The sequence below is a fragment of the Prinia subflava genome (assembly GCF_021018805.1).
Source record: "Prinia subflava isolate CZ2003 ecotype Zambia chromosome W unlocalized genomic scaffold, Cam_Psub_1.2 scaffold_33_NEW, whole genome shotgun sequence".
Lineage (NCBI taxonomy): Eukaryota > Metazoa > Chordata > Aves > Passeriformes > Cisticolidae > Prinia > Prinia subflava.
Genome location: NW_026960610.1, coordinates 3,074,870 through 3,102,452, shown reverse-complemented (window position 1 = coordinate 3,102,452; position 27,583 = coordinate 3,074,870). Strand labels below are relative to the sequence as shown.

Sequence of the window (27,583 nt, the reverse complement as noted above, 5' to 3'; positions counted from 1 at the left end):
CATAGTTCTTTGTTCTATTCAGCCTTCCCGTCCACTGAATAGGCTTTCTGGGGAGAGATGAATAATAATTTTCAGCCGTCCTGTCTGGTGAATAGACTTTTTTCAGAGTGTCTAAATAGGGAGTTGAAATGATGAATAGAGGTGTGTCTTCTCTGATATTGCTGCTGAGATCGATATGGTTGGGCATTTCAAAGTCTCATTGCCCAGAAAGAGTCAGTCTACCCTCCTTTCTCTTGTTAATGGTGGTGCTTCTCGCTTTCCCAGCTCCACCTTAGATTTCTGGCCGCTGCTTTTGTTCATCCTGAAATGCATTTACTACAAGCTCGGACTTGCTAGTTTCCATCACTACAAGCCCGGGCTTGCTTGTTACATCTATTTTTTATATATATATAGTCTTATAACACGAATTATCCCATGTTATTTAATACACTTTAGTACCCTCCTGAAAAAAGACTGGTATTATGGTGATTAACAGAGCAGCTTGTTACAGAATCACATGTCATTCAAGGTCCAGGGAGTCCTCTGGAGCTGTAGTCTAGTCCTCTCTGCTTACCCATGTCAGAGCAAGTTGAACAGGCCTTTTAGTAGCTCCAGAGATGGACACTAAATTTTTCCTAGATGACCTGCATGTGACCAGCTTCACATAAAGTGATTCCTTGTTATCTTCCATTCTGCTTCCACTTACTTCCTCTGCATGTCTAAATATCCCAATGCCATTTTTGTCTTTAAAGACCTGCTGGACTTTGCTTAGTTCAATTTGTACCTAAGGTTTTCAACAGACTCAGTTTTTATGGAAGTAACTGCTCCTTCTTTTTGCTGTCTGAAAACAAATAATTAAGAGCCGTAACAAACTAAGAACATTTGGAAGGGTGAGAGATTAACTCATTGGCCTGAGCAGTACTTGACTCTGCAGAGCCTATTGTGAAATTGATTTATTTGAGCAATGGTGACACCCCACTCCCCTTATACTGTTTTCCAGTTGACATCTCATATCTATAAAAGGAAATGTTATAAACGTTTAGCGAATTCCAAATTAAAAAATTATTTTATTAATTTTCAAGAATTACCAAACAAAATTTAAGGTCAGCCAAAAATCGAAAGTTCAGTGTCGAGTCCCGGGATCGGCACTGGGTGTGAGACACTAATTTTGAAGATTTGAGAAAAGCTAAGGTTACAGTTAACAATAGATGTTGCTGATTTAGCTGAAATGAATAGATAAGCTTTGCTGAAATCAGGTAAAAGTTAGAGGATGGTTAAAAGAAACCGGATTTAAGATACGCTACCCCAGATTTAATAACTCGTTGCTTGTCAAACAGAGAAACTAATCAATACAACACCAGACCTCCTGTTTCCAGAAACCCACTGAAATAGTCCTGGAAAACAGGAAACAGGGAGTTCTACCATCCATCAATCACATCTGCATTGAAAAGGTTGAAAGTTTAGAACGAGGAAGACTCGTTTTACTTCCTCCTTTTGATGACTGCTCCTCACAAAAGGACCACCGACCCATTTCAGGGAACAAACTATGCATGCTTAATAGCCTTTTTGTCAATTAGCATACGAAGCGGAGAAGGGGAAGTGACAGGGGTATGAACATGCATTTGTATTTTGTGTATTCAACATTTTTGTAAATAAAAGGCTTTGTAATTACCTGTGATCTTTGCAGTGCTCATTAGGGAGCTATCCCACGCGCTGCCCGGCGTCACAATAAACATACGCTTTCTAACTTGAACTGTTAGAGAGTCTTTTGTCCGTCACAGTTGGATATTTAGATCGATATTCATATTTTATTAAATCATCTGGCAACTCTGGTGGGACTCTGCTCTCTCTGGCAAAGGGGCCATCAGGGTCTGGGACCCCCTCTGGTCGCCTATCACAATCTTGGACTCCTAAACCCCGGCAAGCTCGGTGGAGTGGACTGTGATAAGGTCCAAAAGATGTGGGGTGGCGACAGAGGACTGATAAAGGACCACACAGGGTCTTAAGGGTTGGCAGTTCTGAAGCACCTTTAATGTCTGAAGGCAACCGGCACCATAAGACAGAGAACAAAGAAATACGAGCCTTTTTAAAAGAGGAGTGGTACAAAAATCAGGAACCAATCAGTAACTTTCAGGAGTGGGGTATGGGATCCCCCCATAGGGGGAGAACCAATCAGGGAAAACACAAAGGTGTGATTTGAACATATTGCCAAATGGGGAACAAAGTTGGGGAGAACATTGCAGAACTGGGAGGTGGGTCTGGGATGATGGACATGGCGTGTGCGTGGGATGAGATAAAAGTTGGGTTTGACAGACATGGGGGCTGAACCATGGATGGGGTTTGGGGGAATAAACCATTTTTCAGGGGATACCACAGTAGCCCACCCAGAATTTTCTGGGAAGAGGGCTCCCGCGGCCCCACTGACACCCTGGGGAAAGACCAGGACCTGCCAAAACTACGGACAAAAAGGTATGTTTAATTATTATTGGAAACGGGTACCTTTGAATACAGGCAGCTTCTAAGTCATAAGAGATGTCTTATGCAAAGCAGAGGCCTGATTGGGTTTTGCAAGCTCCGCAGAGTCTGGTATTTGTGGTTTGTGTTTCAGGTGGTGCTGATAGCAGCACCAGGAGTTTGTAGTCTGTGTCCTGAGGTGGAGCAGCGGCAGCAGCAGGATTGCCAGTTTTGCTGTGTTCTGGGAGCAGTAGTGGCTCCAGTTTGGCTTGGTTTGTGCTGAGAAGCGGCTTGGTGGGCTGCAGTGTGGGTACCAGCCACGAATTTTGGGACGAGAGGGGTCCCGCTGTGGGTCACAGGAGATCGCACCAGATGTGCGTGTAGTGTAAACAGATCTTGGTTTTGTAAGTTTGCCTGCTTACACTGTGGAAATTACTGGTGTGCCGTACGTGTTGTGGTTTGTGAGGATTTGTCTTTTGATTTGTGTGTTTTTGGGGTGTGCTGGTAGCGTGCCGTATGTGTCTTGGAGGAGTGGTGTATGTTTAAAGTTGTAAAAGAATTTTTAAACCCCCCCCTGATCAGCGGAGGGATATCTGTGTTTGTGTTTGGAAAAGCAGTGCTTACACAGTACCTGGAATGTGTGCCACGGAGAAGGGCTCTGTGTGAATTTTGTTTGTGTGGCTGGCAATGATATTTTAACCAGTGTGTTGTTAAGTGGAGAAGACAGTTGTGAGTGAATGAGCTGCTTATTTTGTGTAAAGGAACGAGTGGTGTGAAAGGTTTGAAATTAAACCTGGTATCACCTTGGTAACTGGTGGAAGGATACAGGTCTTGTAGTCTCACACTGTGTTCTACCAGCCCCGCTCGACCCCAAAAAGTTTTGTTTGTGGGGACTTGTCTTGACTGCGAAGGAACATACTTGATTGTTTGTGAGGCTTTGAGATTGCCAGTGTGTGTGCACTGGGATTTTAACTAGGAAGTGGGGATTCCTGGCCGCAGGGGAGTGCGGGACGGTGTGGGGCCAGGGTCGCCCCCCCTGCTTCCCTCTTGCAGAGGGATTTGTGCTGTGTCTCCGCTTGAGCCCTTTGGCTTACGGCGAGGCTTTGTTAAAATTTTTTGGTTGAGTGTGTATGTTTGGGATTGTTAACATCTGGCCGAAGCCAGATATTGGTTGGTATTTTGCAAGAGCCCCATCTGTACTCTCATTACGGGTCGACAGGAATTGCATTAGGTTGTAACTGTACCCTTGCTTCAGTATGTGTAAAACTGCTTGCAATTTCTGAGTGCATATTAGCTGCAATATAGCCAGTGCAAGGTATAACAGAGGACTTGGTTTGATAGCCATTTGTAATCAGCAATTTAAGCAAGGAAGAGGGGACAAGTCTGTGTGTTGTCAATTTGTTTGATTGTGTTGTGTTGTTTCCTTTTAGATTAAAATAAAAAGGAGCTTTTCCCTTCCCGTTGTGTGTGTGTGTGCATGTAAACCCTGCTTCTTTCTTCAGTAAAAGTATATGCCTAGGAGCAGGAGATATAGGGAAGCCAGTGGAAATCTTTAGGGTGGAGAGTGCCCAGTATATCTTTATACCAGAGGGATATTAAGGATGGGAGCAAGTGAAAGTCAAGAGATTTCTAAAAGCAGTCCTCTGGGATGTATTTTAGCACACTGGAAAGAATTGGTGGACTATGGGGGTACAGAAACAAAAAGGGAGCTTGTTAGGTTTTGTACACAGTGGTGGCCACTGTATAGGCTGGAAGAGGGGGTGAAGTGGCCAGCAAATGGTACACTGCACTATGAGACTATTGCAGCTAATGCTCTTCCTACGCCGTGAACAAAAGTGGCAGGAAGTGGCTTATGCTGATATGATTTTACTCTTAGGGATCTGTCATGGGTTGGCGCTGGCCAAATGCCAGTGCACCCATGAGTGTATGTTTTTCCTAATGAGCTACTGTGAGATGTGGTGAAGAACAGAGCAGAGCAGGCCCAAAACTTGAAATGAAAAGAAAACGTTATTAAATTACATAACAACAGAAATTAGAAAAGAAAACCTAAACACCCAAAACCAGAAATGAAAACCTCCCAGAACATTTCTTCTCCTCCCCCAATTTCCACCCCTTACATGCTCAAACTGTTAACACTTACACGTTACCCTCATCTTACTTGCTTAAACCAAAACCCTGGGTTCCCAATCAGTCATCATCACTCAAAAAGAACCAATCTTCAATTCATCAAGGGAGAGAGGAGTCTCTCTCACACCATAGACCCCCCACAGGAAACACAGGTCCACCCTCCCGTGTTCCCATGTCACCCATGGCACCACCCGGAGAAGTCTGCCATGGGGACACCCTCCTTTCCATGTCCAGTGCTCTCACCACCGTCCATGGACCAAAACCGCATATAGGGCTCTTTTAAGGATGCTTGGCCAAGTACCAAAAACCAGCCATCTTCTCATTTCGGGACAAACAGTCCCCCCAACATTTACCCCTGGGGCCAAGGGTTCCAAGAATAGGCCACAAAGTCTTTGGTTTAGAGCCAAATGCATCCACCCAAATACAGTATTATTTATGTTCAGGAGAATTCAGGGTCCGTCTATGGCTAACATTATGCAAGAAAAGTCCAGCCCAAAAGCCACTCCTCTTCATATCTGCCCATCTGGGGTTCCTTTTCATCTTCCTTTATCATCTTGGTCCCAGGCTCGCTCTCTCCCTTCTGAAACCACCAGCCATGAGAATCAATGTCTGGGAATAGTTTTCTTCTGCCTCAGAAAGAGTTAAAAGCTTCTGGCTCCCGGCAGGGCCACAGGCTCAGGCACTTGCAGGCTCAGCAACTCCCACACAGAGCTCAGCACCTTCTCCCTGGGGGGAGGAGGAGACGGGACGAGGTGGGGGGGGACGGAAGGCACCTCCAAAAGTTCTCCACCCCTCCATCCTGGATGGGGCTGGCCCAGCTCCAGTCCCGTTTGCTCTCTTTCCCCACCCCACCCCCCCCCCGGGCCCTGGCCTACCTAAGCCTGGCCGCATGGTTCCCCCCCTCCCCCACCCAGCCTGGAAAGCTGGGCAGGGGAGAAGATGCTCCTCTGCTGAAAGTGGAACCAGAAAGAGGAAGTCCCTCTGGGAGTCCTTGCTTTTAAACCCTTGTGTCCTCAGAGGCATGTCCAACCCCTCAGTGGCCACTGAAGGTGCCAACATTCAAGCCTGACCACTGATTGGTTTGACCTCAGCTTCCTGAAAAACTCACACTCAAACCAAGGCAGGATCACCCTGGGTGGCAAAGGGATTGTGGAATGAGGCCACCATCTGATCCTTTAGTATTGGCCCTTGAAAAGGACCATAAACTTACTAAAGGGAAGCCCAAACGGTGTTGTAGTACCTGCTCAATAAATCAGAGGTGCACACATCCTGACAAGGTATACCAAGCAGAGGCTTCGAAACAAGAGACAGATAACATACTTAAACCACCCCCTAAAAGGCAGGAAAGGAGGAGGGTAGTGAGGGATGCAGATTCAGAACCATCATTAACTCCAACCTCCCCCGCTTCATCTCTAGCTTCATCTTCCTTTGGAAGGACAGCAGCTGAGGCAGGGGTTTCTCCATCCACTCCTGAACCCAGGGAACCATCCAAATCTTATCCACCACTGCCTAGCAGTGACAGTGAGTGGGATGAACCTGAACCTCCCCCACCAGCTCCCAAACTTCCCCCACAAGGACCTATAGCATCAAGGACCCGAAAACAAACCAGAGAGGTCATACAAGCACCTCTAAGACAAGCAATGACCTCTGATGGAGAAACAAAACTGATTAAGGTTCTCTTTTCCACGATTGATTTAGAAATTTGGGAAAAGAGTGCTAAGGGCTATCAAAGTGATCCAATAGGGGTTGCTAAGAAAATGAAGTTTATGATTAAGCAGCATTTACCTGATTGGGCAGACCTCCAACTGCTGCTTGATGCCCTAACAGAAACTGAGAAGCAATTAGTTTTGAAAGTAGCTAAGGATCTGGCTGAGGATGATTGTAGAACAACACAGGAAGATGTTAAAGATATATTTCCCCTCCAAGACCCAAAATAGAATCCTAATGAAGATGAGGGGTTGGGACAGTTAAAGAGATACCAGGAATTGATAGTAAAAGGGCTGGAAAGAGCAATCCCCAAAACCATAAACTGGTCAGCTTTATATGCTATCAAACAGGGCCCCTCTCAAACACCCTCTGAAATTCTAGATCACCTGCAAGATGCAATGCGCCGACACACCACCCTGGATCCTGGATCTGATGAAGGGAAGCAGCAATTAATAAATTTGTTTTTAGGACAGTCTACAGGAGACATCAGGCGGAAACTCCAGAAGATCCGGGGTCCAAACAGCCGGAATTTAGAAGCTTTACTGGACGAGACCTGGAGAGTTTTTAGTAACCAGGAAGAAGGATATAAACAAGGGATGAAGAAATTAGTAGCAGTAGAAAAAGAGGGAGAAAAAGGAAAACGTGGGCAAGGTCCACCAAAACAGGGACCACCCCAAATGGGAAAAGATCAATGTGCATTTTGCAAAAAATTTAGTCACTGGAAAAACCAGTGCCCAAAATTAAGAAAGGGTGATGAACATAGAAAAGGTGGTCAGAAAAGGGAAAAAGTGATTGCTCATGTAAAACAGGACTGAGGGAGACCGGAGGGCCCTACCCTAGAGGACCCTCTGGTTATAGTCAAACTGGGGAACAAAGAAACAAAGGTGAAATTTTTGATAGACACAGGGGCAACATTTTCAGTGCTGAATAAGGCCCTAGTACCTGTAACCAGTGACTATGTTACGGTAAAAGGGGCGACTGGCCAATCTGAAAGAGCTTATTTTTGCAAGCCATTGAAGTATAAATTGGGTAAACAGTGGGGAATTCGTCGATTTTTATACATGCCTAAAGCTCCATCTGCACTTTTGGGCAGAGACCTGCTAGAGCAGCTGGAGGCTGACTACTCTGTCATCCAGGGAGGGGAAGACTGATAGCTTATCTTAATGTGTCCTCTCCTGATGCCAAGGAGACGGCCCGGTTTTCCCATAAATCCTTTGTCTCCTTTCTAAATGTTAAATTCCAGGGTGGTGCCTGCTTTTTGTCTTAGCGAATTTTCAAGGCAGACTGAAAATTGTATTCTCATATAACATATATACAGTGGTTTTTATAATTTCTACCATGCCATAATGAAACCAGTGTCTCTATATGGGGCTGGAACGGAGCAACACAGATACAACCAGTGTGGTTAGAACATACGTTCTCCTTTTTATTCCCGAAATGGCTGGTTTTATACAGTGCAAAATAATTTACAGTTACAGGTGCATTCTTATTGGCATTCAGCATGAACAAGTATGTAAACTATTTCAGTTTAAGGCAGCTACTGTATCTTCACTCTAATTGTTCTATACAGTCTATGCCCACACCTTAACCTAATTTCTAACTGCACCACAAAGCTTATCTACTTCTAAACAGGCCAAAATCTGAGGCCTAGCAGGCCCAAATCTGAGGCCCAGTTTGGGATCACTCAAATCTCATTCCACAGCACATTGTGCCCATGATCTCTAAGAAATTCGGTTACACCATAACCCATAAGAACACGAATTAACATCCCATATTTTTCACAGCAAGGATGGGCAAGCCACGTGCGGGGCCAACAGAGCAAGCAAAAAGTTCTCTGGGACTGGGTGCGGGGTTGGTCACGGGCTCGGCAGAGCCGAGCGTGGCTCAGATTTTGGCGGGGCTGCCTGCAGTTTCTGTGGGGGGGGGGTGGTAGTCACGCGACTGCTCACTGGAACCTTTAGCTTGCTCGTAACTTAATTAAATATGCGGCACACAGGGAGCAAAGAAGCTGTGACTGTCTTTATTTAGCTTCTGGGAGATTTTTAATTACCTAGAGCAATAAATCTTTTATTTCTTGCCTCAACTTGCAGAGTGATTTTTCTCTTCTTTTGGTGTCAATCTAGTGATCACCTTTTCAGCTTCATTAGTCTTTTTAAGACATAAAGTTAATTTTTGTAATATATGATGTAATTCGTGTTCATGCAATATAAATATATAAGCATCCATGTTCATGTAATATGATGTATCGATGGTATAAGTTTGGCCACGTTTTAGGAGGAATACGGTAGCAGTCACCCAGACTTGGAAATAAAGTAAAAAGGATTAAGAACTGAAAAGCGCTCTTGCTCAAAACTTGGGCAAGGACCATGATTTACAACAGAAAGGAGGGTGGCTACAGGAAGAGATAAGCCCACTCCGGAGATGGACTCAACAACGACCGACAATTATCGCTCAATATGGATCTAGACTTCATCATCCCGGGTGTGCATCCCAATACAAGATTCCCCGAAACTGAATCAAGTATTCATCTCTTCCCATCAACCTTGTGGCAGTGAGGACAGAATTTCAAGAATATGGAGCAAGAGTGGGAAAAGGACAAAGAAGAATGAAGAAAGGCCCTGTCCGGCCAAAAACTGTATATGAACTAACCCTGCTGGGACTGAAATTGTGAACAGGGGAGCTCCGGTGCGATAGAGGCTGGAGCTAGGTTCACCCAGTGCCGATCCTGGGCTCAACACTGACTTTGTTTGTAGCTTTTTCATTTTGCAAATTTGGTTTCCAAATTTTATTTTTGTAAATTATTAATAAAATTCATTTTTATTAATTGGATTGGCTATGCATTTATAACAATGTTTAACTGCTCTCTCTGAGAGAATAAACTTGGGGACATTTAGTGTGGCCTGCTTTCCTTTTGACAGTGCCTTTACCCAACCCCCAGCCCCGGTTGCTCACCTGGATTTATCCAGTGTACCTGCTGCACAGGGTATTTCTTTCCGGAGCTCTGCCGCAGGCCCCTCCCAGGGCCTGTGCACGGCCCTGCTGGGCTCTACTTCTGCCACAAGCCAGCCTGGCCCACCCCATGAGACCAGGGGTGGGCAGGAGTCATCTACCAGCCAGGCCACTCTGAGATCCCTTGTGGTGAAGTTCTCTTCCCCCCATCCCTGTGGCTTTTGAAAATCCTAGAGGCTGCTGCCTGGCAGAGATGACGTGACCATCTTCAGGGCTGGGAGAGAATGTTGTCTTTCTTGGTACAAAATGAAACTTCCGGAGCAGTAATCCTTCTCTGATTGAGAAGAAAGGGACAGAGTGAACATAGAGAAGACACGGCATGAGATGGAGTCAGTGAATGAGAGAGTGAAAAACTAATTGGGGGAAGCGGTTGAGGAGTGGACGTTTTAGGCTAGACTTCTTTTGTGAAACCATGGTGTTATAAATGCCAGGACAATTTATTACCAAATTCAATAATTTGGTTTATTAAAAATTCAAATCACAAAATTTGGAATCAAATTACAGAATTTTAAGCAATTAAAAAAACCCCACAAACAGCGACACTTACTTGACAGAGTTTCTCCCGGGAAGAAATAAGCCAAGGGTGACCCAGAGACATGGACCCTGGCAGTCTGAGTCTCTAGCTGGGTACACGCCTTCGCCCGCCTAGAGGCTTAACTTAAATACCCTTAATTTCACCCTCGGCAGCACTTCTCCCATTGTTTCCACTAAGCACCGGCCATTAAGTTTGTTTATACTAAATCCTGAAAGAGCCCCCTGGTCCATTCAAATGCTAATGTCCAGAGTTAGTCCTTGCTTTGAGTAATTTAACCATCGTAGAAGTGTGTGATGATTCTTCTGCACGTAGCACCCGATCAGTGTAAGTCCCTGCTTTGAGCCGTAGAAGTGGGTGATGACCCTTCTGCACGTAGCATTCGACCGGTGTAAGTCCTGGCTGTTGAGGTAGTTTTCGCTGCAGGTATGCAAGGGTAGGTTGATCGGTACTCATTGTCTCATCAGTGCCTCGTGTTCTCACCTTCTATTTTTGGACCACGGAGATCAGGAGAGGTGCTTTACAGAAGTCCGTGAAACGTGTGGGTTGAGCAGACACACATACCTTTATACAATATATTACAGTTTCCAGTCTATAATTATTTATAGAACATTAATTAAATAACCCTATTTTCCACAATGGAGAATGGACTATTTCCTATAACATATGAATGCTGTTTGGGGGGGATGCATGGCTCTAGTTAAAAGTTGTGGACTGATATAACTGAGGTTTATTGGAGAATTTTGAACAGAGGAAGAAAAAGTGATATGAAGCCCTTTGCTCCTAGGGAAAAAAGATCTCTAGTTCTTGAGATGAAGGTGTTAGTGTAGGAAAACATATAACCACACGAAGGCGATCATATGCGGTTCTTTATTTGAGTGCGCGGGACACAGGGGCATACAATGCCCAAATCTTGTGCCCAAGAATACAGAGTCGATTTGTGATTTTTATAGTTTCAAATTATACATATGTTAACTAACCTCCACCCCTAGATACTGGTTATCCTATTTCTTAGTTACTATCTTAAATCATACCTACGCTTTACCCTGGGTTCTACTTGATTTGGTTAAAACAATGCTTCTCAATTATCTCCTGGGCTGGAGTCATACTTAAAACAATAGTATGAAGCTAGTTGCAGAAGCTGACGTTTGTTCCAAAGCCAGGCTACGTCAAATTCAGATTGTGCATCTTCTACCTTCCCCTCCCTCGACTACCCACGGTTAACTTATACACTTTTAACCCTCCACTATCATTCCCCCCTTTGAAAGTATTTTCACTCTAATATACGAAGTGTAAATGCTTTCACTTAATACAGTCCATTTGGCTTCAGAGTTTATACTGGATGTTCATCTTCAAATCCTCTTTTGTCATGGGCTTTGTCCGGGATGTTGTTGAGGATCGAAGGCGCTGGATATGGATTCCGTGCCAATGCCTTCATTATGGTCCTGTTCCAAGATGCCTTTTTCTGTATCTCTCTCTTCAGGATTCTGTAAACTAACCAAATTGCTAAAAATAAAATTAGTAAAATTATCAGATTTTCAAGGATAGACTTTATCCATGAACTCACATTCCATCCTAATCCTTCAAAGATTTTACCTAACCAGCTGGTAGCTAAATCCTATTGTTCCTTTTGTGCCTCATGCTCTATTTGTTTTAACTGGCTGATGTCATGTTCTACATCTGCAGTTACATTTGGGATGTGGATGCAGCAATGGTCAATTTGTCCCTTTAAATATCCGCACGCTCTGTGTTCTTTCGGGAGTAACATATCTAAAGCCAAACGATTTTGCAGAGTCATTTTGGTGGTGGCCTGTAATTGCATGTTGAGTTCCTTAAATCCCTCTCATGTGATTCTTGCTAATCTATCTACCTGACCTGTGAGTCTATATAGCATTTCTCTATTTCGATAATTTGCAACGGGACCAAACAAGGATTCTAGGGCCCACTTAATCTTTACTCCACTAGAGGGTTCCTGCCAAGTGTCATCTGAGTTCTTGTCCTCTGAGACATCTCGTTTTGCTTTTATTTGCAAGGGTTCACTGCTCCCGTTAAATGGGGATTTCTTCCAAATTGGACATAAAGTGGGAAGGCCCAGGGTGATTTCTCTTACCTCCCCGTCCATAGGCAAGTGTGTTGTCCATGTGCCATCACTCATTGCCCATACAAACGGTCCTGGACTTCGAATTGTACTCCTGCTACATCCTACTATAATCTTGGAATCTATTTTGCCTTGTTTGTGTCTAATTTTCCTGCAGGCACAACCGATTCATAAGGCTACTGCCAATGGTGACCACTGTTTTATTTCCAGATTATCAGAGGTGCAATCATAAATTTTATTACATACCCACCAACTTACCTTATCTGCCTCTTTCTGACTGCTAGTACCAGTACTCGTCACTGTGGGATCTGTCTCATTTTCAGAGCCTTTCCATTTAATGCACCAGGGTGTGCTTGCCATATATTGGAATCTCTGGAGAATACTCATAGACCATGCACTGTCCCAGGGTTCCAGTCCTTTCCAATCCTTTTCTTCACATTTCCACACCACAATGCTCTCTGTAGCGTTGTCCCTGATCTTTTGATAGTGTAGAAACCAACATTCCTATTTTGCAAGGTCTTGGTCCTTAACCCACCACTCTACGATTTGTCCTAATTTGCCATTACTAAGAGTGCAGTCTGATTTTCTCATAGGTTGCATATAGGATCTCTCTGTTATCTTCCAGTACTCTTTGACCACCACCCTTGACTCTGGTACTTGTTTACATTTGATTGTTTTGTTCCCTCCTATTTCAGGTAATTTTGACGTTAATATTCCCCAGCTTACTGGGTCCCCTGCTGCCTTTGGTATTGGCAGACAGGCCGTTATTCTGCTGGTATTGTGCATTTTGGCAAAGTCTCGGATCAATCCAATCATTACCTTCTCAGCCCAAATTTCATTAGAAATTTCTATTACTTGTGTCTTTGCTTGTACCTCTCTCTTCATTCTAGAATGAAGTGGTTAGTTGACCCTTCTGTATTCCATATCCCAAAGTAACAGCAATCCCTACTGGTGACATTAGTATCCATGAAATTAACATTACCCACAAGAAGAGCATGAGCACAATTACTGATACCATTTGAGCAGTTACAGACGTTTTAGCCTCAGCTTTGTCGGTCCTATAGTTTCTACAGTCCATGATTGGACTCCACAAGGGACCTTCTTCACGCGCGTGTAGTGTATCCAGGGTTCCACTCCAGCCACTTTGACTGTTCTAAAGGTAGTTAGCAGTACCTGATGGGGACCAGTCCTGTCACCCTGGTTTTGAAGACTTTTCTAAGCCTTCTGTTATATTCTTCATATTGGAGTCAGAAATTTCACTTTATCACACTTGCTACTATAAACACTGGCCATGTTTTGCTAACTGTCTTTCATTGTTTACATATTTCTAGGTGGGAGGAGAAATGTGATTGACAGTTAGCTGGACCAACGTGGATTGAGAGGTGGAATTCCATCCTCCAATCCACGGGCACCATGGGAAATGTATAAAACTGAGTTTTGTAAATAAACTCGCCCCTTTTTTTCCTGCTTCTCTCACCAGCGTGTCCTCATGTGGTTCTTTCCGTGTCCACTGTGACACAGTCCACTTATCTTTTAGTGGTTCTTCGTTCCAGGTTTTGATGTATACTTCATCTCCTGGTTCGATATTGTGGACTGGATTCTCCAGGGCCAGTGGTCTGTTCCACACGAGGACACTTCGAAGCCGAGCTAGAGTATTCCCCGAGGGACAGAACATAATTATACACATCTTGTTTCCCTGTGACATGAACATTTGGATATGGGTTAGGAGATTCATATGGTTTCCCATACAATATTTCATAAGGACTGACATATCACTCCTAGGCTTTATCCGAATTCTCAGCAATGCTATTGGTAAAGCCTGTGGCCACTGCAGTTTGGCTTCCTGGCATATTTTACTGATCTGCTCCTTCAGTGTCTGGTTCATTCTCTCTACTTGCCCACTTGACTGGGGTCTCCATGGTGTGTGGAGGTCCCAAGATATTCCCAATAACTTGCTTACCCCTTGTACCACGGTGGCTATGAAGTGTGGGCCTCTGTCTGATGATATCCCTAGGGGCACCCCAAACCTGGGAGTGATCTCCTGTAATAACCACTTAACTGTTTCCTTTGCTTGGTTTGTGCGACAGGGAAGAGCTTCTGGCCATCCAGAAAATGTGTCAACCCCTACTAACAGGTATTTGTATCCCTGAGTTCTTGGCAATTCTGCAAAATCTACTTGCCAATAGTCTCCTGGTTCTATTCCCATCCAAATTCTGCCTAACTGTGCCTGTCGTTTAGATACCGCGTTGTTTTTTAGGCAGATTTCACATTTAGACATTACTGACTTGGCCACTGTTTGCATCCATACTGAGATTAGGTATTGTCTTAATCACTTTACCAACGCCTCTGCACCCCAGTGACACTCATTATGTTTTACCTGTAAAATTTCTCCCATTACCAAAGGAGGTACCACTATTTGCCCTTGTGCGGTTACATACCACCCTTCTGCGTTCTTCTGTGCCTTCAGCAGTTGTGCTAGTTTGTCGTCTTCTATTGTATATTTTGGCTTAGGAGGCAAATTAAATTGAGAGATATTAAGTCTTGACGGTATCAATGCCATTGTTTTCTGCACCTCTCGCGCTACCTGACGGGCTGCCCAATCTGCTCTTCGATTTCCTTCACAAATTTTGGAGTTGCCTGATTGATGTGCTTTGCAGTGCGTAATTGCTACTTGTTCACGTTTTTGTACTGCATCTATCAGTTGTAGGACCACATCTTGATGTTTCATATTTGTACCTTGGGAGGACAGCAGTCCTCTTTCTTTCCATAAAGCTCTGTGTACATGCACTACTCTGAAGGCATATTTGGAGTCAGCCCATATATTTACTGTATTCCCCTCACTCAGCTCTAGTGCTCTGGTTAATGCGATTAGTTCTGCCCTTTGTGCAGATGTATTAGGTGGTAGTGCTTTTGCCTCTATTACTACATCAGTTGTAGTTACTGCAAATCTTGTGTATCTGGTTCCGTTCTCCATGAAGCTGCTTCCATCTGTAAAGAGTTCCCACTCTGGTTGCTCTAGGGGGACATCCTTCAGGTCTGTTCTTGCTGAATAGGTGTGCTCGATGACTTCTAGACAGTCATGCTCTAATGGACCTTCCTCAGCTGTGGCACCTAGAAATAGAGCTGGATTCAAGAGGTTAGTTGTTTTTAGTGCAATGTCATCCTGCTCAGTCAGGGTTACCTGAAATTTCATCATCCAGCTTGGAGAGAGCCAATGGCCCCCCTTTTGTTCCAGGACTGTAGTTACCATGTGTGAGACATAGACATCTATGTGTCTTCCCATCGTGAGCTTCCTGGCTTCCTGTATCAGCAGCTTGGTAGCTACCACTGCCCGCAGACATGAAGGCCATCCGGCACTTACGTTGTCAAGTTGTTTGGAAAAGTAACCCACCGGCCTTTTCCAGCTTCCCAGTCGTTGGGTCAGGACTCCCAGTGCCAGTCGCTGCCTTTCATGCATGTACAGCTGAAAGTCTTTAGACAGATCAGGTAACCCCAAAGCAGGAGCAGTTGTCAATGCTTCCTTTAACTTCTGGAAGGCCTCTTTCTGTGGTTTGCCCCAGGTGAACGGCTGCGTCTTCTGAGCCTCATACAAGGGTTTTGCAATCAGTCCATAGTCCATGATCCACAGGCGACAACACCCAGTCATTCCAAGGAAGATCCGCAGCTCGTGTAGATTCTGGGGCTTTGGAATAGCACAGGTAGCTTGAAAACGATTAGTACCCAGTTTTCTCTGCCCTTGTGAGATTTCACATCCCAGGTAAATCACAGTCTGTTGGGCAATCTGTGCCTTTTCTCTGGACACCTTATACCCTCTCATTCCTAATGAATTTAAAATCTCAAAGGTTACCTTTATGCAGGTCATTTCTTCCTCTGTTGCAATCAAAATGTCATCTACATACTGGAGTAATAGATATTGGTCTCTCGGTACTTGCCCTTCTCTGGTCCAGATTTCCAGTTCCTTTGCCAGTTGACTCCCAAATAAAGTGGGTGAGTTCTTGTACCCCATCGGGAGTCGCATCCAGGTGAGCTGGGTTTTTCTTCCATTTTCTGGATGTTCCCACTCAAAGGCAAATAGTTTCCTACTTTCTTGGTCAAGGGGTATGCAGAAGAAGGCATCTTTTAAGTCAATTACAGTAAACCATTTATATATCTCTTTTACGGATGCTAACAATGTATAGGGATTGGCAACCACTGGATGAATGTCTTTGGTTATTTCATTTATGCCTCTTAAATCCTGTACAAGTCTATACTCACCATTGGGTTTCTTTACTGGGAATATTGGGGTGTTGTATTCTGATTCACATTCCTCTAGAATTCGATATTTTAAGAATTTATCAATGGTCTTTGCTATTCCCTGTCGTGCTTCTGGTTTTATAGAGTATTGTTTGATTTGTACAGCCTTTGCTCCTTCTTTTAACTCTACATGTACCGGTTGTGCTAACTTAGATTTTCCAGGTACATCTGTTTCCCAGACAGAGGGAATTACTGCATCCTCTACTTCCTTAGGAATATTAGAAATTGGTTTTTCTTTTATCATCAAAATCCTTCCTGTCTTAGACTCAGGTATTCTCCTTACGAGTTCACCATTCTCAAAAGTAATTACTGCCTCCAGTGCTGCCAGTAGATCGCGCCCTAAGAGCAGAGTTGGGCAATCTGGCATGTATAAGAATTCATGGGTCAAGATCTTATCTTCAAAGCTCAATTCTATGGGTTGCAGGAATGGCCGTATCTCCTCCTTCCCTGTGGCTCCAATGACTGCTGCTGACTTGTTCCCGACTTGCCCCTCAAGATAATTTAATACAGAATGTGTTGCCCCTGTGTCAATGAGAAAATCTACGTCTTTCCCTTCTAAATGCAAAGTCACCATGGGCTCTCTCGATCCTGGCTCTCTCTCATGTAAAACCATGACTCTGGCTACACCATCCAACTGAGGCTCACCACTGATTAAACATGCTGTGTAACTGAGGCTGACCATTCTGGCTAAACCGACTCAGACACTCCCTTTTCCAGTGTCCCTCCATTCGACAATACGCACACTGGTTCAGACCTAGTCTACCATGACCAGAACCTCTGCCAAAGCCACCTCTATTACCGCCACGACCTCCTCTACCACGTCCTCGCCCCTGTCTCTGTAAAACTGCCAAAAGGCTTTGCCCCTGTTTCTTGGCAACTTCTCTATCTCTGTTATTGTAAACTTTCCAGGCAACCTCTAGGAGTTTATCCAAGTTTCTTAACTCTTCACCTTCCAGTTTCTGTAGCTTTTTCCTAATATCTTCCTGTGCCTGACCCAGAAAAATAAAGGCAAGCTGAGTTCTCCCTTGCTCACTGTCTACCTGAAGATCAGTATATCTTCTAGCTGCTTACTTGAGTCTTTCTAGAAAGGCAGTGGGAGATTCTTTCTTTTCCTGTCGAATTTCATACAACTTAGACCAGTTCATACTCTTAGGCATTGCCTGTTGAACATCGAATGAAATCCACTCCTGATATCTCTTTAGCCTTAACATATCTACTCCAGATGGGTCATTAGCGTCCCACTCTGGGTCTGCAGTGGGAAAATTGTAATCCAGTGTCCCTGTCACCAAACCATTTTGTATGTCTTCTCTAGCTCTTTCTCTTGCTGCCCGAAGTACCATGTCCCTTTCTGTCTCATCCATCAGAGTGTCTAATATCACATGAATATCTTCCCAATCAGGGTTCTGAGTTTTCATTATCATCTTAACCATGCAAGCTACCTTATCTGGGTTTTCTCTATATGTTCCAGCTGATTGTTTCCATATGACTAAATCAGCAGGTGAAAAGGGTACCTTTACAAAGACAGGTCCATTAGTTCTCACCCCTTGCCTTAGTGGTGCAATAATTGTTCTCTTTTGTTTGCCTGATTTTAATATACCCTTTCCTGCCTTAGGCCACTCCGGGGCCAGTTTTCCTCGTGTTCGGTGAGCTACTGGGGCATCTAGCTCATCCGCTTCATTGTCACTACTTTCCATTCTATCTGTCTTCTCTGCATCCCCCCTTTCCTTCTGCCTCACAATCACATCCTGGACAGGCGAGTCTGGCAGGGGAGGGTACAGGGGGGCAGAAGGGACAGGAGCTGGCGAAGGAGGTGTAGGTGGGAGTGGAGGGTACCCTTGAACTGGTGTTGGAGGAGGAATAAATCTTTGCGCAGGCGTCGGCGGGGCGGCAGGATAGCTTTGAGCAGGTATATGTGGAGAAGGGGGGGTTCTCTGAGCAGGCAGAGGAGAGGCAGGTACCTGAGCAGACAGAGGAGGATAATTACCTCCAGCAGACAAAGGTGGGGGGGAAACATATTGTGCTGGCGTGAGCGAGGGAGGTGTAAGAGAATCATGTGGGGTCAGGGTGAGTGGGGTAGAACTCAGTGTCGAGGGGGCTGTGGTGGATCCAGGAGCTACAGGGGCTACTAATAAATCCGGTTCCAGTTCATCTCTTCTTCCCCCCAAAGTTTCACTTAAAACCGCATGCTGCATACAATGCTTATTTTGGACACAAGCCAAGCACTTATTATTTTCAATCCTTACTGCTTTCAGGCTATTACTGATTAACCAGGTTGGCCTTTCAAGCAAGCATAGAAATAAATCCAGGTATGGGATCTGTTCCAACATTCCGTCTTGTGTACAAAGCGATCTAAGTTGCACAATAACCTTTACATCCAAAGACCCGTTCTGTGGCAAGCTCTGATTTTCAGGCAAAGCATATTTTGGCCAGTTCACATTACAATACTCAATCAATTTATCTTTTCGTAATTCCTGACCGAAGTTCCCATCTTTCCAATGTGCCAACAAACAACCTAGAGGAGAAGAACTTGGTATAGAGGCATTATTGCTGCCCAAAACTTCTTTTAACCCTTTTAGTTTTTCCATATTAGAGATACATAAAAACCATAGATGCCAAACCTGCAACACTTTTGTGATGTCTGACGGACGGCTGCCTAGGCAATACCACCAGGAATTCTTTTTGCCCAACCAAGCGTAGCTTTCGCTGCGTCTTAATGGCAGGCCCCCAGACCAGACAAGAAAATAAACCTTAGCTCTCACCAGGGGTCGTTGTGAGCGGCGAGGGTCACGGCGCCGATGGGCTCCCCGAGAAATCACCCGGTGCCGGCTGGAGCGTGATCGGGTCGTGGGGTCCTGGCTGTGTCCACAAGGTCCCATCCTGGGTCGCCAAAAATGTTAGTGTAGGAAAACATGTAACCACAGGAAGGCAATCATATGCGGTTCTTTATTTGAGTGCACGGGACACAGGGGCATACAATGCCCAAATCTTGTGCCCAAGAATACAGAGTCGATTTGTGATTTTTATAGTTTCAAATTATACATATGTTAACTAACCTCCACCCCTAGATACTGGTTATCCTATTTCTTAGTTACTATCTTAAATCATACCTATGCTTTACCCTGAGTTATACTTGATTTGGTTAAAACAATGCTTCTCAATTATCTCCTGGGCTGGAGTCATACTTAAAACAATAGTATGAAGCTAGTTGCAGAAGCTGACGTTTGTTCCAAAGCCAGGCTACGTCAAATTCAGATTGTGCATCTTCTACCTTCCCCTCCCTCAACTACCCACGGTTAACTTATACAATTTTTAACCCTCCACTATCAAAGGTGATTTTAGAGATAGAGGAAGAGAATCTTTATTTTATACTAGAAGAGGCATTCTTAAACAGTACCCCTAATAAGCTGATAGGCCCATATGAAGACATGGAAAAGGCTGCTCAAGGGTGGGATTTCACAGTTTGCAGAGGTTTCTTTTGGGTGGCTGCAGATTTGTGACATGGGAGCAACCAGAGGACTTTTTCTTGTGGCGATGTCTCCATGGGACTCTTAAGAGAGACTCCTCTCACAAAGAACTGAGAAAAGATTTTTTTTTTAATGGTGAAACTGACTGAAAATCACATGTTTTGTCTCTTTATGTTGTTTGTGGGAAAGTGAACAGTTTGTGGGGGAGGAGGAGTGTTTTGAAAGTTTCATTTTGATTTTTATTTTCTTTCTTTTACTGTGTGTTAATAAATCTATCATTGTACCCTTTAAGTTTGGGCCTGTTTTGCTTTTTCTCGTAATCCTATTTCACAGCAGAGTAAACACTCAAACCACCACACAATGGTGCATTGGCCAGGATAGGTCCAAATTAGTGAATGTAAAACCACTACATGTATTCATCACGTTGGGGGTCACGCACCATGTGGGAGCTCAGGACCTCTGAACTACAGAATCAATATGATTTCAGCAGAAGCCATTTATTGTTTCTATTACACAACATTTATAGATTCTAAGACTACTGTTCATGTGTTCATGCATTTCTTGACTGGTCTCTCTCACCACATCCCTTTCCCTTTGGCCCCGCGCAGGCGCAGTGCGCACCCACCGTACCAGTGACGACGCGGGCACTTCGGGGACGTTCCGAAACGGGGCCACGCCGGCGACTTGGCGGCCGCAGCCGCAGGTGAGGGCGAGGCGCGGGCACCCGGCTCGGTACTGCCCCGCTCGGGGGCCCGGCGGGGCCGGGGGAGCCGCGTCCTGCGGGGCCTCAGCGGCCGCGAGCGAACGAGGCCGCACTCAGTGAGCGGCGCGGGGGGGGGGGAGGGGGGGAGCGGGGGGGAGTGCCTCGCACCGGAGGGGCTGCCCCGAGGGTCTCCCGTTCACCGGGAGCTGCTCGGAGGCCGCGGAGGAGCGCTGCTGGCGGCAGGGGCTCCCTGTGTGCGCGGCGGGACCGAGGTGTCCCGGCTGCACTTTGCGGGGGGCGGCGAACGGTAACCCCTGTACCAGGGGGTCGGCGTGGGGCAGTGAGGGGACCCCGCTGGTGAGTGAGGACAGACGAAGGTACCCCCATTTCAGCGGGTACCCAGCGAGGGGTGCTCGGTGCAGGGGCAGAGCCAAAGTGCGCCGTGCCCGGCGGGGTGAGTGGCGGGGCAGGGACGGGGATCACCACTGGGAGTGGCTGGGGACACAGCGGGAGTGTCCCGGCCGGGGTCGCGGCTGGCGGCGTGTGCAGACCGGGCTGCTGTGCTTCTGCCGCTCGCAAAAAGTATCTTTAACTCTCCTTTTCCAGGCTTTGTTGTGCAGCCATTGTAATCGTTCTCTTTCCTCACCCGGCCCGTTCTGCTCGTCACTGTTTATTGTTGCCTGGTCTTTAAATAGGCTGGATGAGGTCTGGGTGCAGGAAGGAGTTTTGGGGATTAGTTCTGAGATGCAGCCATTATTAAGGAGGACGTAGCTGTAGGTTGTAATTAACTTGTCAGTTTCCTCTCCTCACTGTTCGCCGAAAATTTAGGCCAAGCTCTGTTTTTAGTAGATACTGTTCAGGACTTTTTGCCTCCGTATGAAATATGCGATGTTAACTTAAGAACTCTAGGAGTCTTGGCTTGCCTCCTTTGTATAATTCAGGAGATGCAAGGTGCACATCTTTTTCAGTTTTATATGGCAAGGGGCTCTTCAGCTTGGATGTTCTGAGTGTTAATGAAACTGATGCTGTCTTGGACCTGCTGTGAAATCTGCATCAGAAATACTTCCCCTTACTCATTTAAATATGCCTCATACATTTGAATAGAATGTCAGAAGGAGTTTTCCTTATTCTTTCCCCAGTGAGCTACACATAGAGATAATGCTAATGAATAACCTTCAGGGCACTCTTCACACTTCTCTGATTTCATGGTAGAGTTTGTTCTGCATTTCTGTTTAATACTAGAATATGCTGCAGTGTTGACAGTAAGAAAAAATTGTGTAGTAACTTGGATTAAATGCTATCCCGAATGCACTTCTTGTGATCTCTTTGATTCTATGATTTTCAAATTTGTGCTTCTAAACATTTTCCTTCACTTTTAAAGTTCAAAAAATTGTGGTGAGGTGCCAGCAGAAATTAGCATGCTGCTCTGCTTCAAAGAAGCAAGACTGCTTCTAGTGAGCCAATGACACTAGGTGTCAAAAATTAATTAAAGTGACTTTGCCCTAGCCAGCTTTTTTATTATTATTACTTTAAAGATTTTTTTCTGCTCTTCTGTAAAAGATTCATTAAACTGAATGTCATGAGGCCACAGTTCAACTGTACCTGATCTGTAGCAGTAATAGTGGCTTGGAGACTTCTGCAATTCATGGTATCATTGGCACAACTTCTGGTGATGTATGAAGCAGATCAGCAAATGTACCCAGCCAGAAGAAAAGGGTTATGCCCAGATTCCCTGGTCTAATTTGCAGTGGAGTGCCCCAAATGACAGCAGAGCATGTCCGTGGAGCAATGATGAGCACTGGGATCGTCTCAGGCAGCCGTGGGGGCAAAGCAGGGAAGAGAGTACATGCCGCTGGTATCCTACTGGGGCAGCACGTGAGGCTCAGAGGGGAAGTGAGATGTAGCTACTGCAGGAAGGGTTCTGCTGGCTCATGATCTGTCTAGAGGCACACTGGGATTGGGCATACAAAGTAAAGCCTTGCCTTTTCCCCCTGAATTGCAGGCCAGGTTGGTTGGGACATTGAGCAGCCTGGTGTCGTGGAAGATGTCCCTGCCCATGGCAGGGGGGTTGGAAGGAGATGATCTTTGAGGTCCCTACCAACCCGAATAGTTCTATGAATTTTAGTCACGAGTGTGTTACTTGTATGTGTTGCTTTGACAATGGTGGTCAATCCCAGGTTGTCTGGATCTAAAGGTATAACCTCTGTTGTCTGAAATAAGAGATCATTGAAGTTACCTCCAGGGCTGTGTGTTCTTGGTATGGTCCAGCTGTTAGAAAGGGATAATTAATCAACACTACAAAGAAAGTGTTGGTAGAGATTCCAAAGGAATCTGCAGTGTGTTCTGCTGGGAGTGTTTCTGCTAGCACTACTCTATCACCTCCACAAACACCACAAGCAAAGCTGTCAGAAATGTTCATGTTTTTCATGGTTGTTAGGTTGCTGAAATAGTTGTGATGCCTAGTATATGGCTTTTTTTTTTTTTCTTTTACTCTTTTAGGTGATATGTCTGTGCTGGCAAAACTGTGAAACTGCAGTATGGCAAAAATTGAACAGTTATGAAGTGCTTTAAGAATAGGAGCTTCGGAACATATTCAGTGTTTGTTTCACTGTATCAATAGTGCAAAACTTTTCTAATGACTCTTAATAGCTTATCAGAGTTGATTTTGACAGCCTGGGGCTGGGTTCACAGGGATGGATGCTTTTATCACAGATCTGGCATAGTGTTCATGGGTGTCAGTGTGAGTGGGAGGTAAAAGCCTAAATAGATGGGGCAACGTGTTCTGCTTTCCTTTCAAGGTTTTCTACTTTCAAGTTTTTTTAATTCTCACAGCTGTATTGCATTGTCAGAACACTGACTGGAAACATTTTTATAGTATCTTTTTAACTATTTGTGATGCAACAGGTTTATTGAAATAGTGAGATTGGAGCTTTGTGGATAAATTAGAAATACTGCTGTGGAAGAAACTTTTCTCAATATATTGGCTAGCCCTAAGCAAAGTGTCTTTGAAAAGCTACAAAGTAATTAAACAATGTTAGGCTGTAGTCTCTGGGAGCAAAGGCATGCTTTCAGTGGGCATTCAGGGGAATTGAAAAATTTTCTGATTCTATCTGAGTTATGAATTATGATTATGAAATTATTCATTATTATGAAATAATCTGAATTATTTTCATAAGGCTTTGTCTCTGAGGGCTTTATAAAGTAGGAGGTGTTTTGGGGTCAAAGTGTGCCTATGCCGTGTAGCGCAGACAGGCTATATCCTGTAACAGGAGGTTCTGACAAGGGAACCAGACTATAAGTGCATTGGGGTGGGAGATACAAGGAGTTGGAATGTGTGACTTGGTATTGGTGACAGAAATGTTTCAGAAGTGGATTTCCTGAAGATATCTTTTGAATTTTGAGGTAGGAAAGGATCTGTTTGAACCCAGGAGGAGCTTGCAACCTGCAACAAAATTTAAACCTGACTCCTTTAATTGGCTTGTGTCTTTCAGAAGACTAAAAAAATTTAAGTCATTTTCCATGTTCTGTGTCCTGTAATGAATTTGATGTCTTCGATGCCTGTTCTGAGAAGCTGTTTTCAAGTGAGTCGGCTGTATTACTTTTTGAAGAATGCCTCAGCTACTGATTTGTATTATTGATGTTTTTGCTTTAAACTTGCTGTAGGAAATATGTAATTTGATTTCTTTTCGTGGAAACTGTGCTTTCTTAATATGAATGACAATGGTCATATGATTCCTTGGGGCTTTTGTTTTACCTTCTTTGTGACTAATGCAGCTGCTTGATGGTGTGTTCTGTAGTTGTGAAATGTGATATTTATTTGGCAATGCCAGATATTCTGCTTGGTTTCTTTAATGTGAAATATTTAAAATATGAACAAGCTTATGTACAGGAGAAAGTACAAATGAAAATAGCTTGTGAACAGAAGTTTTGCTTTTAAATAAGTTCTTAGAGCTTTTGCCCTGACTTGTAGTTGCTTAAATTTTGGGGAAAACTTTAGACTTTTCTGAATTTCCTTATTAAAGAGCATCAGTCTTACCAGGTTCCCCATGCCTGCTTGAATTGTCACATTGCACATTTTGCTCTCCCTTTTCAAGGGCCCCTTCTCTGGAGGGTGCCCAGACAGTGATGCACATGGAAGGCTACTGACAGAGCAAAACTGCTGCTGTTCTCTGTGCAGGTGTGGATGGGACCAGAGCAGAACTGGTTGTCACTAGGCAAAGCAGCAGGATCCATGATGTCAGACACTTGCTTTGGCTCCTGCCTCCTGGCATATGGACTTGTTTGTCCTGCCTCTCAGAAGTCTCTATTTGCCTGAAGTGAGAGGTGTAAGCTGCTTTAGGACAGAGGTCCTGTCTAAGCTGTTCTCTGGTTGTCATATGCAATTGCAGTATGTTTTTTACATTTTAAAATAATTCTGTAAGAAAACAATGCAAAATATTTCTTTTAAATTTCAAACTTCTTCATAAACTTGTTAGGAATTGAAAATTAAGCAGAAAATTCACACTCAGACAGCAAAATATGATGCCGGAGGCTTTGGGGACAGTTTGGTGCTGCAGGTACTTCATCAGATGTGCCTCTGGGTGGTCCTGCCTTGTGTCCTGATCTCCTGCTGCAGCTCCTTGGCCGAGCTAATGCTTGAGTGATTGCAGGGTGATTTCTTTCATGCTGCTTAGCTCATGGGAAACTTACCCACTCAGTAATGTTTTTATCAGTTTGCTAACTCACCCTGTGGCTACACTTGGCTATTGCTCTCGCAGGTAGAGACAGGAATCATGTCAGGAGGTGAGTGGAGGGAAAGCAGCATGGCTTCTCCCAGCAGATGCTGGGGATGAAGCATCAAACTCAGCTCAGCCGGACCAGGGCATTGCTCTCACTTCAAACTTGTCATGTTTCCAGATACTTTTAAAGAATTCTTCCTGGGACTGCTGTTCTCCAATTAGCTTTCCATCTGTGAGGAAGCCGAATGATCCATGTAATGCTTAAATTCATGTTTTCAGGTAAATATTTATATTAAAGCAGAAATTCTACACTACATTAAGAAAGGGGGGAAACTTTTTCCCAGTTCTGGAGGATTCAAACACTGCCCTGCATCCTGCTGACAGATAACTGGCTCTTGAAAGGAGCCAAGAGGGAGAAACGGGTTGCTCTTCTGCCTTCTCAACTTCTGGCTTCTCAGTGCCTGACTCTCAACCAGTTTCATTGTTACAAAACACATGGTTCTGGGCAAGTTTATGGCTGCCCACAGATTTTGAATAGAATTGAGGAAGCGAGTAGCACATCCGTTATTTAAAGAAAGCTGCAAGTGGCACTAGAATCCTACAGACATGGGCATGTGTTCTGTATATATATATTTCTTATTTTTTGTAGAAGCTGATTATCCACCATGGTGCCAGAATTATAGAAGACTTGTGTTAATAGTTTATGCCTGTCACTCCCCCATCATCTTTCAGCTCAGTGTTAGTAACTTTTTAAGTAGTAGCAACTACAAGTTATAAAATACATGTGAGGTTGTATTGCTGACACTTATTAACAACTGTATTTTATTGTCTATGTTGGAAGCTTTTAACAGTAATAGTGTTACCAGTTTTGCTTTCTTTAATGTTGAACTTATAATATAGCAATGATTTTATGGTTAGAAATTTTATCTTGGCTCTTGTGTTTGCTGTTCTAAGCAAAGCTTGGTTTTATACATTAAAATAAAGTATTTCCACCAGGGTGTATGTCCTATGAGACATACAAACAAAAGACTTTGCAAGCTTACACATTGAAGCTGGACATTAGGAATTAAACACTTAAACTACAAAGGAATTGACGGATAAATCTAGATAAGTCAGCAATATTGAATTTACCAGGTTGCTTGAACTGCCTTATGCTGCTCCCTTGGTGGCTCTGCAAATCTGACCAGTCTCTTGTGGTTGCTCACATTTGTCATGGGGAAGTAAATGTGCCAGCATTCACTGTCTCTGTTCTTTATTAGGCTTGAGAAGTACCAAACACTGACATCTGTAATGATAAAGGAACTGTTGTGGGGAGTTTTGCAATCCAAGTGAGGCTTGGTACCATATTTTACCCGAGTCTGAGAATTTTGTCCTTAATGTCCAAACAGAGTTCTGTTATTTAAAGGATAAGAGTAATGAGATGATCATGTTATCACTTGTCTTGGGGTTGGTAGAAGTGTTGTTAACTCATCACTTATCTCAGTGATGTTGGTGGTATCATTTGCTACAAGAGAGCCTGGCCTGTATCTTTGCTAATCTTTTTACGAATGGTTTAGTACCTTGTCTTAGTGTAAATTTTGATATGTGGAGGAGTTTGCTGTGAGGCTTTAAATGAACCATGGTCCAACCCCCCTAGCACTTCCCTTTTGCAAGAAGGTAGGGACTCTGAGATTTTTGTGTTCCTACTGCAATTCCTTGTAGCAATGCATCTGTGTAACAGGTCATTTTGATGCACCAGCCAAACTGTTTGTGAGAAATCTTATCAAGCCACCTGCAGTCTTGTTTTCAGGGTTCTCAGGGATTCATCAAGGTCACTGGGAAAATAACAGGATTGAAGTGGGAACAGAGAGTCTGAGAAACTGTCCACAAAGAATGTAAACCCTAGATACAGAAGGTGCGATGTGATCATGGACATTTGACCAATTAGGTGTCCTGAAGGAGATGCACCTGCTTCTTGAGCAAGCAACTTAGCCAACCAAGAGATGTGTGCCCACGTGAGCCGGAGACTTGGAATCTATAATTGGAGTTGTATTGTAAACAATAAACGGCTTCTGGTGAAATCATATTGGTTTGCTATTCAGTGGCCCACATCCCCCTGCATAATGGTGACCCACGACGTCAGAAGGACACGTGAGATTGCTGCAGACCTAAGCTCTTTGAACTCCGTTCGGATGCGAAGGGCATCTGCAGGGAAGAAGGCAAGGGGCCTGGCCTACAGCCTCCGCGGCGGGCCGCGGGGGTGGGAATCAAGAGACTCCGCACGGAGTACAGAAGCACGAACCTCCCAAGAAACACTCTGGAAGAAAGAAGAAAAAACTTCTCAAGCTGCGGCGAGATTCACTGATACAGGTGAGAGGCCGGGGCTAGGAGATGGGAAAGGCACTGTCCAATGAAACACAGGCCACATTAAATGTCCCCTAACTTATTCTCTCTGAGAGAGAAGTGAAATATGACGTGAAATAGGGTCAGGAGAATGCAGGATGAACAGCCTGCAGCGAA

The 27,583-nt window shown here is 44.4% G+C and overlaps 1 protein-coding gene across 12 annotated transcripts in view; it reads left to right on the top strand.

Annotated features, from left to right (window-relative positions):
- The first annotated feature begins 20,256 nt into the window (after positions 1-20,256).
- The window catches only part of LOC134565121 (kelch-like protein 13), a 128,475-nt gene continuing 121,148 nt past the window's right edge, over positions 20,257-27,583 (top strand). For 3 of the 12 annotated variants that reach the window (XM_063424537.1, XM_063424536.1, XM_063424531.1), the window contains exons 1-3: positions 20,257-20,366; positions 23,858-23,947; positions 25,263-25,363. Coding sequence is in view for 2 of the 12 variants with exons in the window: in XM_063424541.1 (XP_063280611.1) it covers positions 23,903-23,947 (45 nt within the window). In the remaining 10 variants the exon portion in view is untranslated. The remainder of the gene's footprint in view (positions 20,367-23,857; positions 23,948-25,262; positions 25,364-27,583) is intronic. The other 9 variants (XM_063424539.1, XM_063424541.1, XM_063424530.1 and 6 more) reach the window with 6 other exon arrangements.